Raw genomic sequence first — 14652 nt, forward strand, 5'->3', positions numbered from 1 at the left:
CTAACGTCAGATGGTTAGATTACACATGACAGGATTTGCAAATAACTATTAAATCTGGAATCTATCACTGAACTTGATCTTGTCTATTAGTGTAAATAAAATTCCCCGGAAATTACACCCCTTTCCGTAAGATTTGGGATTCTCAGACTTGATGTCTATTTTACAGTGTCTCCTGACACCCGGGCTAAGCATTCGCGCACACTTTGTTAGCACATGCTAAGATCTGAACCGGATCCTAAAAATGAATGTAACCCATAATTAGCTTTTCTTAGCTCGTGCTAATCATTCATGCTCTTAGCCTGTGCTTATGTGTGCAGGGAGGACCCAACAAAGAATGTTCACAAATTTATTGCGGTCAGTTTTTAGTGATTTGCAGTTTATACATATTTACAAGCAAACTAGTAAATTGAAACAGTTGTCAAAATTATGTGTCAGGCTTTGATATGGTTCAACAATTTTTGCTACCTATAACTGTGAGCTATGTTTAATGCATTTGAATGAATTGTGTATAGTGTAATATGTGCACAAAAGACCAACCAGAGAATAGTAGAATGTGCACATGTGTAGCTCTGACATAGTTTGCCCTTATATACTAATATGTAAGTGATATAATGTGTTCTGTTCTATGCATGCACCAAACTAACCTACTAATCAGTGTTACACATCAATAAAACATGTATTGATATATGCCATGCCAATGTAATGACTGCATGTCAATATCATAACTACAGAGAACTACTTTAAAACTCACAAAAATTTGTATGTGAAAAATTCACTGGGGTTTTAAAGACACAGTATCACTGCAATGTTCATGAAACTTTGTCAGGAACACCATCAAATTACAAAAATTAAATGGTTTACAGCATTTGTGTGTACAGTATTTCCAAAATCATTTGATAAAACTTTGGTGATTTTTTATTTTTAATTGAAATTCATGTGTATTCATTTACAAAAGTATTACCATATTATTACTATGCAGGTATTCAACACCAGGAAGTAGAATCACCTGGTAAAAATAGAAGGTCCGTTCATGTACCCCCTCCTCCACCTCCAGGTCAAGCAGGTCTTACTCCAACCCCAACACAGGGAAGAAAAATTACTAAAAGTTTTAGTGTTGCGAGTACTTCTGCCCACAAAGCAACCAGAGACAAAGCAGCTTCCATTAGTGGAGTCAGCTTGACACCAACATCTCCGCTGACCAGCGGCCGAATCAGCCCAAGCCAGCCGGTGAAGGAACGACAGCAACCGCTACCAAAGATACCACAGTGTAACAGTGTGCTGCATCTGTTCGGATCATGGTTATTTGAAGCATCATTAACAGGTTGTAAGTTAAATGTGGCGTTCGGCAGCCGCCATTCTATGTGCCGCTTTCATGTCAGTCCTCCTGCTGGTACTGGTGTTGGTCACAGTTTTGGTTATCCTAAACTTAGTACAATTATCCTGCCTGGTAAAACAGTAAGCCATTCTCAACCTCTTGCTCCTGGTGGTGGTCGTGCTGCCGGTGGTGGTGGGTATAAACTCAATTACTTCACCTCTTCTTTCTACCTTTCTGCTTTTAGACCTTTCATCAACTACATATGGCCACTTCAATCTTTCCAAAAAAAAACAACAACCTTTTAACAAAAACTAAACCAAATCATTTGCTGAATGACAGGTGATAACCTATACTGTATGGCTTGCTGTTACCTCATCTGTTGTTGCTTCCTTCCATTGTATGCTGCTCACTATTGTCTCAGTCTGCTTTCCTGCTTTGCCGAACATTTCTTGGTTTTCCTTGTCTTTCCTTGTCTTTCTTGCCTGTATACACCCTTACCAGCCCTGCAACCAACTTACCACCCAGTGTGTGTGATTGCATGTCTTCTTTATGTAAGTACTAAACTATACTTTATTTGTGATAAATCATAAATATAGTAAAATTTCATAACCAAAATGCAATATTTACTCTTTGATTACACGATGAGATCCCGTCAGATGTTGACAAGTTTATAGTTTGTTTTAAAATTGACTGCAGCTGCTTTAAAATATCCTAAAAGTGTGATGAACATCAATTCATTGACAGTCATGCACAAGAAAAAAAAACACTTTCTAGAATGATGTTTATCTAAATAGACTTGATATATTTTGCAATTTGTCATTTTTTGAGTTGTCTCAGTTCCATACATTTCAGATTTTCAGTTCTTTATGAAATTTGCATACTGCCGTTATGCATGTTTTAAATCGCTGTTGCTTACCAACCACATATTTTTTCAAGCAATCTGTGAACTGTTTCAATATTTGTAATCTTATTGATGTACTGTAAACATAACATGTTCTTTATGCAATTAATGTTTATTAATGCATATTAGCACTTTTTAACACAATAATTTTATAACCAAAGTATTTTCACATGCTATATTACATAATATATTGGTGTCAATGTGTTTGAATGTCTATTTTTGAGATGGTTACACTGAGATCTTGATTCACTTGCAATCAGGAGGAGTATGCAGTTTTAGGCTGATTTTATGTCACATTTAGTTTAACAGATTTAATTATTCTATGAAACATTTAGAACAATTATCCTATTTCAAATATTTAATCCAGAATATATGACCACATCTGAGGGTGCTCAGCTTCTGATCAATATTTCTTTTAACTGTATAGCATAGTTTGCTGTATTACTGGTACTAGTAATCCAAAAACACTAGAAAATACATTTGCTTGGGTTGAATCAGAGAGTTAGCTCATTTTGCATCAGATTGTTTTTCTCCTGGATCGTCTGGGTTATAATTTTAACATTTTTGAATGTGATGAGAGCCTGCAATCAATACAATGCCTGTTGGGATTGATGGAATCATTGAACATGGATTGGAAGCTTTCCCAATACTGATAAAATACTGTTAGAATAGTCAAACCTATTTATTGTTGATTGTACACTGTACAGCTATGGCTGACTTAATATGTCATCTGTATTTGTTATTACCGTAAGCTTGTCTCTATTGCCAAAAGTCTACATGCGTCAGGTGAAATGTGATTTTGGCAAGATGCATTGCTTTTAATAAATATACACCAAAGTATTGCTTCTACTTGAGCAGATATACATGATATCCGTTGAATAAAGGTCAATCTCATTAGTGTTTCTAGATAGAGCCCCCTGCACCATGCATTGTGATTTCACTTTTACAAAGTCTGTTGATGGACTTTGCTTTCAAAAATGATGATCACTACACCCTGGGTAGCGAGTCAGTGCCTTATAGTCTTAAGATGTTCAGTTTTTCGCCTTGCCTTGGAAGCCAAGATTGTGGATATATTAAAGGTGTAAGTTCATGAACTTTGCTGGCTGGTTTTGCGTAAATACCTGGCAAACTATTAGTTTAACTAATTAGTAGGTTTTTTGGGGTACTACATAAACTGTTGTTTTGGTGGAAAGATTTATAATAGAATTTTGTTGCGAGTCTTTATGCTGAATGATTACATCTCTGTTTTTAAGTAGTGAGTTTCTTCTTACTTGTGATTAGTGACTACAGTTTCAACTTGTAGTACACTAATTTCATGACATAAGTTTATAAAACTTAAATGATAGTTTAAATAATTTTCCACCTCCTCACCTTCCCAATTACGTGCTCGCAGACACACCAAAGAGATCTGGTCACATCTCCTATATTAACATTTAAAAATAGAGGGGATAATTAATCCAAATGTTTCACAGATAAATTAAATATGTTCAGTCGCAGGTCATTCTATTCCAAATTCAGTTTTGCATTGCACTTGTTGATTCCGTGTTATAGGCATATTATTTTTGAAAGTTTACAAAATGTTTGTAAAATATAGGAAAATGTGTTTCTCATTCATTCACATAATGAATTTGAACAAAATATAATTTATAACATGTCAGTATGCATATACATAACTTTGTGTGATGTCTCTGGGGATAACATACAATTGTGTGTATTTAGTTTGTAAAAAAACTGAGGCAAATGGGCTCATAAATGACTTGTTATAAAATGACAAGCTGCACTCAGTAATGTGGCCACCTAGTAAAAACCACCTGTTGTAAAAACATGAATTGTGTTTTGTTTGAAATTTTAAGTAACTTTGACTTGCATATCTAAATAATTGCGTGTTATTTTTGTGTTTTACTTGTCTACTAGGTTTGCCGGCAAGGAGGTTTAGTATTGGTAATGAGTCACGTAGAACCGCCAGTTTTACTACTGATATCAGAAGAATGTCAATGCAACCTGATGGCTCCAATCCCACAATATCATCCAATCCTTACTTAGATGATGCTCCTGAGACTTACGATGCAGGACGTGCTGAAGCCTCTGGTACTTTGTGTAGAATTTTCTGCAGTCAGAAATCTTCAGAAGAGATTCTTCCAGTTTATTTGTCACGATTCTATACTACACTAATTGAAGGCCTTAGGAATGATGAGGTTTGTACTACATATGATAACATTGATTGCTGTCATGATTGGCAGATACTAATTGAATAATTAATATTTAAGCAAACTGTACATTCGATCATTTTTAAATATTGTATATGACAGTTATGTTTCATAGTGATCATTGAGAATTACCTGGTTTTGAGTAAAATTAGTGTACCTAATTAATATGCAAATCATTATGTAAAAAGTTGAACTAAAAAATAACCCTGTACGTCCAATCGCATATTGAGACTCTTTTAAATTTAGTAACTGGTTCTTGAGGTGCTAGTAGTATGATAATTATACAATCCGGTAGGCTGGTTGGCGCTCCGCTCCGCTCAAAAATAAGCAACATGTTTTTGGCTGTTTCCATGGTGTGACATAAACGTGAAGCTAATGTCGGTTTATTAACTAAATGGGCCCCGTATACAAAGTTCGCAAAAACAATTCAGTCTTTAGAAGTCACTTAGTTTATTACTAGGACTTATTCTGCTGTTACATTTATTATATCCAACCGTTTTGCGATAGTATTTTCTGGAATGAAAGCAGCATTTACAGTTCATTCAAAGTTGCGTTGGGATTACGTTGATACAGTGTAACAATGTCGGCGTCGGTGATCTCCCACCAGTGTGCAACGTAGCCAAAATAAAAAGCATGATCATTTGAACACTGCTATTACAAAATTGGTAGGAGGTAATACATTTGGGCCGAAAGTATTCAAAAATAAGTTTTTTGATGTTGCAATGGCAGTGGTGGGCCAGGATTTTTTCTTATGAGTGACGGTACGACTTACCTGTGAAGTATGAACAAAATCAGCCGAGTCAAAAAAATCACAGAGGAGTTAAAAGCTGTTGCTGGTAAAAAGTTACCCCAACTTTGGGGTAAAATGTCTTGGTAATGAAAAAAGATATAAAAATTCAAATAGTAACTTTGTGCCCGCACTCAAGCTGAGTAGAATGAGCTATGTCTGAAGTGTTTTATCCTAAATTTGTAGGGGAAGATACGTTTGGTGCAAAGCTATCCAAAAATCAGTTTTTGAGCTGTTGCTATGGCAACGGTGGGCCATAAAAATCGCATTAATACGTGAAAAGACTGGAAATCACACACACAAAATGACAAAAGTGATTATAAGGGCAATCCTAGCGGAGCGAATCGGCAATAATGCATCTAAATGCATCTCACAGTAAGCATAATGAGATATTGCATTCCTATCATTTAAGAAAAGGTGAAATGTTTTATATGTATGTATATGTGTATTTTGCAGCATATGAGTGGTCACGTTTTGTGCAGTATTATTGTGAATTCAGCAGACCTTCTGAGGATTGATCTGAAAGGAGTCCAGATATTGATTCCTGAAATGATATCCGCACTAGAAATGGTTTTACCTGAAAGGGATCTCAGGTTTAAGTGAGTACTGCACAAACTTTGTTGTTCCTGAATATATTGTACACAATTGTAGTGACCAAGAATTAATTATTTCGAATAATGTTTTAATTTATCATTAGGGATAGGTACATCATCGATTGGAACTGGTTCTTTTATCTTCAACCTGTCCAATGGACAGCACTTTTATCTTCAACCTGTTCAATGGACAGCACATTTATCTTCAACCTGTCCAATGGACAGCACTTTTATCTTCAACCTGTTCAATGGACAGCACTTTTATCTTCAACCTGTCCAATGGACAGCACTTTTATCTTCAACCTGTCCAATGGACAGCACTTTTATCTTCAACCTGTCCAATGGACAGCACTTTTATCTTCAACCTGTCCAAATGTTGAATTAATGTGGATTCCATCTGCGATAATTATTTTTCATGAAATGTACTCTCTATAATTAACAAAAAACAATGATAGAAGGCACTGAAAACTTGAGAAAATGATTATTCACTACGTTCAATTACCCACCATAGACTCCGGTCAGTCAAAATGACTATTTTGAACTGTAGGCATTAATCAGCGATTCTGCCGGTGACGGAGAGATAGAATCCAGGTCAGGGGAAGCCCCATGACCTCAAGATTCTTTTACCTCTTACGTCACGAACCCACGTGATCGAGGCCACCTGGCAGCGCAACGGGTAGCCGTCCATCACTCTTATTTTTTCTTCGCCTCGAGTGGAGATGAAATCTAGCGAGCTCTGCTGGATCGCCTGCTTTTTTTTCCTGTCCGGATTTATAGCTTGGGTTGTTGCCGCTGCACGGCATCCGACATTTAAGCTGGTAGGATAAGTTTTCCTTGTCATTTTTACCCTCGTGTCATTTTCCCCTTTGTGTGTAGTATTTTTCACAACAAAGAAATTAAAATCCGGCGCCACTACGTAACCAGTTGGTCATCAGGGCGGCACCTTTTACAACTGTAATTCGTTTCCCTCATGCATGTCGTCTTTTATTTTTCAATGTATTTAGCAATATATAGATGACAGCACCAGGGCACGCTGCCGTTTTCTTTCCGGTCTCCTCGTGTTTCGAGTCAACTGTGCAGTGGTTATATTCAGAATTTACCAGCATAGAAACCGCATCCGAGATATTTTGTCTTAGCTACGTGCGGGTTTCGGGGTTTTTGCGTGAAAGCGTGTTTTTTTTTTTTTTCACTGGAGTTCTGAGGCCTGAGATTTTCTTTCGGTTAAAGTGAGTTGCGTGTTTTGCATGAGTGGAAAGTCCTCACGCTCGGTTACGGGTACTTCTTGTACCGGGATGTCGAGTAAGAGGCCCGACGGCGGAGGTACCGATATTTTTCTCGGTCTCCCCCGCTGATCGGAGGGCATCTTCACAGTCTGTTTTTTCAGGCGGTGTTTTACCCGATTTTACCGGCTGCAGCGAGGCTGTGCTCCTGGAGGCTTTCCTCCTATGGGGCCCGTTGCGGGTCTCTTTGTGGACCCTTCCTCGCACGGCGCCGGGTTTGCCTCCGAGTTGAGGGAGTTGGCAATTGCGTCCCTGGCAGGCCGGGTAGATCAGATGCAGTCGGAGCGAGCTGTCTCCACTGTGTCCCCTCGGTGGGCAAGCAGGAAGAGACACGAAAGCATGTTTGCATTCAAACACGTCTCTTCCGGGGAAACCCCGTTCCCAGGCACGGCTCTCCCACGATTTTGGGGGGTGGCCGAGGCTCAGGCTAATTGCACCGGTCCTTCTCTGGATCCTCGGGCACTGAATGCCAACAGGGTGCTGGCAGCCAAGTCTCCGATCTCTGGGCAGGGCTTTCAGGGCAGGGCACACGATGACCCCCCCTACTTTCAGCCAGCTAGGGTTCGTCACGCAGTAACGGTACAACGGTAACGAATTTTTCCTTGTGTCTGGTCCCCGCTGTGGGTTTTGACTCCTTTCTTACCGATCCATGGGCGTCCCCAGAGGAAACCGACCCTGTCATGAGACGCACAGTTGAACACGCTCCCTGTCACATATTTAAAGTGAAAGGAGATGCAGTTCGCTCGCGTCGGATACAGCCGATACTCCGGGTGGTCCCTCAGAGTCTTCCATCTGTATGACTTGGTGAGCCATAATGTACAAGCACGTGTTCGGTGAATGGCCTTGGGGAACTCACCTCATGGGGGAAGGGAGACACCCCCCCCCCCGCAACTGCCGAACACATGGCCACATATCCCTGTCGTACACAGATTGCGCCGGTGTAGTCCGGTTTGGAGACGGCGGGTGACCGATCCCTGGACCTTTCCAGGTGGTGACATTCGTTTACGGGATACCGCTGAAATCTCCATTTCCCCCCGTCAGTGTCTCCCCTGTTGGGCACTGCCAGGGGACTCCCGCAAGGCGGAAGCAATCAGACAGGAATTAGCAGTTTTCTGGGGAAAGACGCCATACACAGGGTACATCAACCGGAACTAAGGCCAGGCTTCTACCCAAATGTGTTCGTAGTACCAAATCTACAAGTGGCAGGCGTCCAGTTTTGGACCTAGGCAGACTGAATCAGTACTTGCTCCTCGATCGGTTCCACATGGAGAGACCATTCAGGGTTCTTCTCTCCATCCACCGTTTTGACTGGCTAGCCCCGCTAGACTTAAGCGGGGCCTACCTGCACGTACCGATGCACCCAGCGAGTTGCCATCTCCTTCGAATCGCCCAGCTGGGCCAAGTATTCGAATTTCGGGTGCCCCCTGTTCGGGTTAGGCACAGCGCCCTATGTGTTCACCAGAGTGATGAAACAGGTAGTGCTGCTGCTTCACCAGATGTCTGTACATCTCAATCCGTACCCAGGGTAATAGCCAAACGCGTCAGGCTAACATGGGATTTACTTCACCAGTTGGGCTCATTAGTAAATCGACAAGTCCCACCGCGACCCAACGTGCAGTTGGTGTCCCTGGGCATGGAGTTTTGACACAGAAGTAAGCTTGGCTTAGCTATTTCAAGCGTATTGCTTAGCGCTAAGCAGCCTAGCCGAATGCCTAGTCAGCATTCCCTCGGTGTCCCTCCGTGAACTAATACGGATCATTGAAATGATGACCTTGGTTCAAAGGGTCGGGCTGCACTACGCAGCCGCCCGGTATAACTTTCGATCTCGGACCAAGTGAAGGAAGCCCTGCCCTGGTGGTCGTCACTGGCCAACCTCGGACAGGGGAGCCCCTTGGGCCCGCTCGCCGCAGGTATGACTCTGGTAACAGATACCTCCCTCTAGGGTTGGGGAGCGCATCTATTGGGCCAACAAGCCCAAGGATATGGCCCCCGCATTAGTTTCGGGACTACCATATCAACCGGCTCGAACTGAGAGCAGTGTACTTAGCACTACCACGCTTTCTACCCGTAGTTCGAGACCACAGAGTCCTGCTCCGCACAGGCAACGCAGCGGTGGTCTCCTTCAAGAAGGAGGGGGGACGCATTCCCCATCGTTGTCAGTCCTTGCAGAGCAAAATCCTCCTTTGGTGCCTGGAATACAATGTGGAGCTAACCACACACCACCTTCCAGGGGTGAGGAACAGTCTGGCAACACCCTTTCTGGGCGGCTCCGTCTCCAGAACACGGAATAGCTGATACCCCAGTGGGTAGCCTCTAGGCTGTTTTGGCCGTGGGACGTTCCAAGGTTGGACCGTTTTGCCGCACCCCGGAACGCCAAGCTCCCGACGTATGTAACATTCCTGCTGACTCCAGGAGCCTGGGCCAGGGTCGCTTTGCTAGCCCCGTGGACCCACTTAGTTGTGTACGCCTTTCCTCCCTTCCCGCTAGTTCACCTGGCACCGGAGAAAACTTCGACAGGTGCACACCCGCATATTATCATGGGTTGCACCTAATTGGCCAAGCAAGGCCTAGTTTCTACTTCTGTTGGAAATGCTAGTTGAAGACCTTGACCTGCCGTCCCAAACAGACGGCGCACTACCAACGAGCCCAGCAGGTATCACTTACACGCATAGAGGCTCTCAGTAGACCCGCACATACGAAAGCCTTATCTGAGCGGGCTGCCAATGTCCTGGCCAGGGCAAACAGGGATTCCACCTACGCGGTCTACATTTCTAGGCTGCAAGCATACACTGATTGGTGTAGCGGAAGGGAGATTGATCCATACCATCCCTCTATTGGCCAGGTAGCAGGCTCCTTCGTTCACCTGTTTGACGAAGTGGGTTTGTCCTACGCAGCGAGCGTTGGCTACAGGTTGGTCTTGTCCCCCACCACTCAGAACGTACGGGAACAAGACTAGCTGATTGTCCTGTTATTAGGAGACTATTTGCTGCTTTCCAGACGCCAAGACCCCATACAGAAGAGCCGCCCAACTGGGACTCATTGGCTGTGTTGTCTGCTCTAAGCAGACCGCCCTTTGAGCCCCTCCAATCAGCACCACTCAAATTTTTTATGTGGAAAATAGTCTTCCTACTGGCCCTCGTCTCAGGTAGGCACCGGTCAGAGCTAGGCGTGCACTGTCCTTCGCGGACGGTTGTGCCACTTTTATGGACGATCAAGTTGTACTCAAGACACGAATCGGGTTTCTTGCCAAGAACCAAATCCCAGGACACGATCCTCAACCGATCGTCATCCCCCGGCTGGCAAATATTGTCAGTCCGGAGGATCAGGAGGAATTGCTTCTCTGCCCGGTCTGAGCGCTGAGTTGCTACGAGAACCGTACCAGGTTTTCTAGACAGGGAACCAAACACATGTTTTTGTGTTACGGCCCTGGCATACAGGATAAGCCGGCTTCCCCGACTTCCATCTCCATGTGGATTACTGCAACTGTACTGGAGGTCTATAATACACTATCCTCCTCAACACAGACCTTGCAGAGACACCAAGTACGAGAACATGAGGTCCGTGCGATTGCTAACTGCGATTGCGCATTGGCGATAAGTCAGTCTCAGCATTTTCCGGGCAGATTGTCTGTTCCACTAGCACTTCCTGGAAGCTCCCAGGTTTCGCTTCTGTTGACCTACGCCCTCATGCGAACTTTTTTGGTCCTACTTCAAGCTTATCACCCCCGAATTCGGCTTGGGTCTAGCTTTCTCGGACACACCGAACCCTGTCACCACAGCAGCATTGGCTTCTTGCTTCGGGGACAGCACAGGCAAGGTAAGACACCACCCTTCTTGGGTCTTAACTTAGGTTTTTGGGTTTGTTTTCATCCCGGACTGGGGAAAAGTCTTTCACCGTTCTCCTTTTTAGCTCCGCTGTCGACTTTGTCGAGCGGAGCTTATCATATGAGTGATTGTCCGTCGTCGTCGTCCGTGTCAATGTTTTACTTTTTCGACTTCTTCTTGAAAACTACAAGCCTGAATGCTTTGATACTTGGTGTATATGTACCTTGGGTAGACCTCTCTCAGATTTGTTCATTTCATGATGATATCTTCAATTCTCTAATTTTGGTGAATATTTTTGTCATTTTTAGTAAAAAGTGATATTTTCGACTTCTTGTTGAAAACCGCAAGTCCAATTGCTTTGATATTACATATATAGGTACTACATGTGGACCTCTCTCAGATTTGTTTATTTTGTAATGATATCTTTAATTCTCTAATTTTGGTGAATATTTTTGTCATTTTTGGTAAAAAGTGATATTTTCGACTTCTTGTTGAAAACCGCAAGTCCAATTGCTTTGATATTTACATATATAGGTACTACATGTCGACCTCTCTCAGATTTGTTCATTTTGTAATGATATCTTTAATTCTCTAATTTTGGTGAATATTTTTGTAATTTTTGGTAAAAAGTGATATTTTCGACTTCTTGTTGAAAACTGCAAGTCCAATTGCTTTGATATTACATATATAGGTACTACATGTGGACCTCTCTCAGATTTGTTCATTTTGTAATGATATCTTTAATTCTCTAATTTCGGTGAATATTTTTGTAATTTTTGGTAAAAAGTGATATTTTCGACTTCTTGTTGAAAACCGCAAGTCCAATTGCTTTGATATTACATATATAGGTACTACATGTGGACCTCTCTCAGATTTGTTCATTTCATGATGATATCTTTAATTCTCTAATTTTGATGAATATTTTTGTAATTTTTGGTAAAAAGTGATATTTTCGACTTCTTGTTGAAAACCGCAAGTCCAATTGCTTTGATATATTATACATATAGGTACTACATGTGGACCTCTCTCAGATTTGTTCATTTTCTAATGATATCTTCTGTTCTTTAATTGCCATGTGCATTGCTAACAGCGGAGCTATCTCAGCCGACAGGCTGCTTGTTTTCTGTTTGCTCGGAAAAACCCGCCACCTATCGGTGTCTGACTCTGCCTACAGTTCAAAATAGTCATTTTGACTGACCGGAGTCTATGGTGGGTAATTGAACGTAGTGAATTTAGGCGAGGGTTCTCCGAACCCGCCTATTCACATAGTTCATACCCACCATAGACTCTGGGTCCCCCCGAACCTCCCCACTCTTTCCCTTGCGTTGGTCTAAATCCTCGAGGCGGAGAGAAAGGAACCAGAGTGATGGACGGCTACCCGTGGCGCTTCCTGGTGGCCTCGGTCACGTGGGTTCGTGATGTAAGGGGTAAAAGAATCTTGAGGTCATGGGGCTTCTCCTGACCTGGATTATATCTCTCCGTCACTGATTAATATCGCTGATTAATGCCTACAGTTCAAAATAGTCATTTTGACTGACCGAAGTCTATGGTGGGCAGGAACTATGTGAATAGGCGGATTCGGAGAACCCTCGCCTAAGTTTCTCATTTTGAGCACTGTCAGTTCATCTTCATTTGCTTTTTTTTATTCTACAGAACTCTGGTTCCTTTGCAGCAGTTAAGAAGAACTTCTATCCACATCTTGCTGTCCATGCTCTGTCTACCAAATCATTTCAAGTCTCTTACTATTCAAGGTACAGAATCGGCCGTACGTGTATGTGAATGTATGATATCAGTCGTGTGTGAATTATATGGAGTCAATCGTGTGATAATTGTGTGAAATCAGTTACGTGTTATTAATATTAATTATGTGAAATCAGTCGTGTTAATTGTGTGATATCAGCTGTGTGTTAATTTTGTGAAATCAGTCGTGTTAATTGTGTGAAATCAGTTGTGTGTTATTATGTTAAATCAGTTGTCTGTTAATTGTATTAAATCTTTAGTGTGTTAATTGTGTCAAATCAGTAGTGTGTTAATTATGTGATATCAGTCGGGTGTTTTTTGTCAAATCAGTTGTGTATTTTTATGTGAAATCAGTCGGGTGTTATGGGAAATCAGTCGTGTGTTACCGGGTATTATGTGAAATCAGTCGTGTGTTATTATGTGAAATCAGTCGTGTGTTATTATGTGAAATCAGTCGTGTGTTATTATGTGAAACCATTCACGTGTTATGTGAAATCACTCGCGTGTTATTATGTGAAACCAGTCGTGTGTTATTATGTGAAATCAGTCGTGTGTTATGTGGAATCAGTTGTGTGTTATTATGTGAAATCAGTCGGGTATTAGTATGTGAAATCAGTCGTTTGTTATTATGTGAAATCACTTGTCTATTATGCTAAATTCATTTCACTTCTCTTATATGCAAATTTTGTGAAACCAAACTTGCAGTTGAGCAGATAGTATCATTTTTATAGACTCATCAAATTGCAAAGACTAATTTTTCATGTCTTTTTCAGATCTGTTAACGGGTCGTGATATGTTATACAAAACTGTGGGAGAGACGGAGAAAGCTGTGACATTCCAATCATTAAAACTACGACTTGTAAACCTATTGATCAGTGCATTGCAATGTGAAACAGATTCAGTTAACACTGAAATGTTATTAGGTAAGTATTCACTCACTTCAACTAACAGTCATGGGTGGAAATTCTTGGCTCTATTTTGTATGTGTACACATGTTGAATTTAGGTTACAAATTTGGAAGACATTTAATCAATCTGATTTTCATTGATACTACTTTATTTTATTATTCACTCTTAATTACTGGCCATGCACAATGAACTGATCTACACATTCAATCAGAAACAATTTACCTGGTCATGTGACCTGTGATTTTCATATTTTGACAATTTGATTACCTGTATTATGCATTTAGCAGAATTGAATTTTAACGGTGATTACTGGTGTGATCCGATGAAATTGGTGACAGCCTAAGATGCTGAAAAGTAATTTACAAAATGCTTGGTATTGCTAGTGTGTTTATTAGCAGTTTGTGTTATGTTCATCTCAATCATGGCTAGGTAGTGGCAAGGTGTTATGTTCATCTCAATCATGGCTAGGTAGTGGCAATGTGTTATGTTCATCTCAATCGTGGATAGGTAGTGGCAATGTGTTGTGTTCATCTCAATCATGGCTAGGTAGTGGCAATGTGTTATGTTCATCTCAATCAGCGCTAGGTAGTGGCAATGTGTTATGTTAATCTCAATCATGGCTAGGTAGTGGCAAGGTGTTATGTTCATCTCAATCATGGCTAGGTAGTGGCAAGGTGCTATGTTAATCTCAATCATGGCTAGGTAGTGGCAAGGTGTTATGTTCATCTCAATCATGGCTAGGTAGTGGCAATGTGTTATGTTCATCTCAATCACGGCTAGGTAGTGGCAATGTGTTATGTTCATCTCAATCATGGCTAGGTAGTGGCAATGTGTTATGTTCATCTCAATCATGGCTAGGTAGTGGCAAGGTGTTATGTTCATCTCAATCATGCATAGGTAGTGGCAATGTGTTATGTTCATCTCAATCATGGATAGGTAGTGGCAATGTGTTATGTTCATCTCAATCATGGCTAGGTAGTGGCAATGTGTTATGTTCATCTCAATCATGGCTAGGTAGTGGCAATGTGTTATGTTCATCTCAATCATGGCTAGGTAGTGGCAATGTGTTATGTTAATCTCAATCATGGATAGGTAGT

General features: G+C 41.5%; 1 protein-coding gene across 2 annotated transcripts in view; it reads left to right on the plus strand.

The window, feature by feature from the left end:
- Nucleotides 1-14652, plus strand: part of LOC102803423 (ral GTPase-activating protein subunit beta-like) — an 86791-nt gene that overhangs the window by 36530 nt on the left and 35609 nt on the right. The window contains exons 6-10 of one of the 2 annotated variants that reach the window (XM_085507811.1): nucleotides 980-1324; nucleotides 4131-4411; nucleotides 5667-5809; nucleotides 12561-12658; nucleotides 13421-13570. In XM_085507811.1, the coding sequence (XP_085363937.1) occupies nucleotides 980-1324; nucleotides 4131-4411; nucleotides 5667-5809; nucleotides 12561-12658; nucleotides 13421-13570 (1017 nt within the window). The remainder of the gene's footprint in view (nucleotides 1-979; nucleotides 1325-4130; nucleotides 4412-5666; nucleotides 5810-12560; nucleotides 12659-13420; nucleotides 13571-14652) is intronic. The other variant, XM_085507817.1, reaches the window with a different exon arrangement.

The sequence above is a fragment of the Saccoglossus kowalevskii genome, chromosome 2, assembly GCF_978046115.1.
Source record: "Saccoglossus kowalevskii chromosome 2, keSacKowa6.1, whole genome shotgun sequence".
In the NCBI taxonomy this organism is placed as follows: Eukaryota; Metazoa; Hemichordata; class Enteropneusta; family Harrimaniidae; genus Saccoglossus; species Saccoglossus kowalevskii.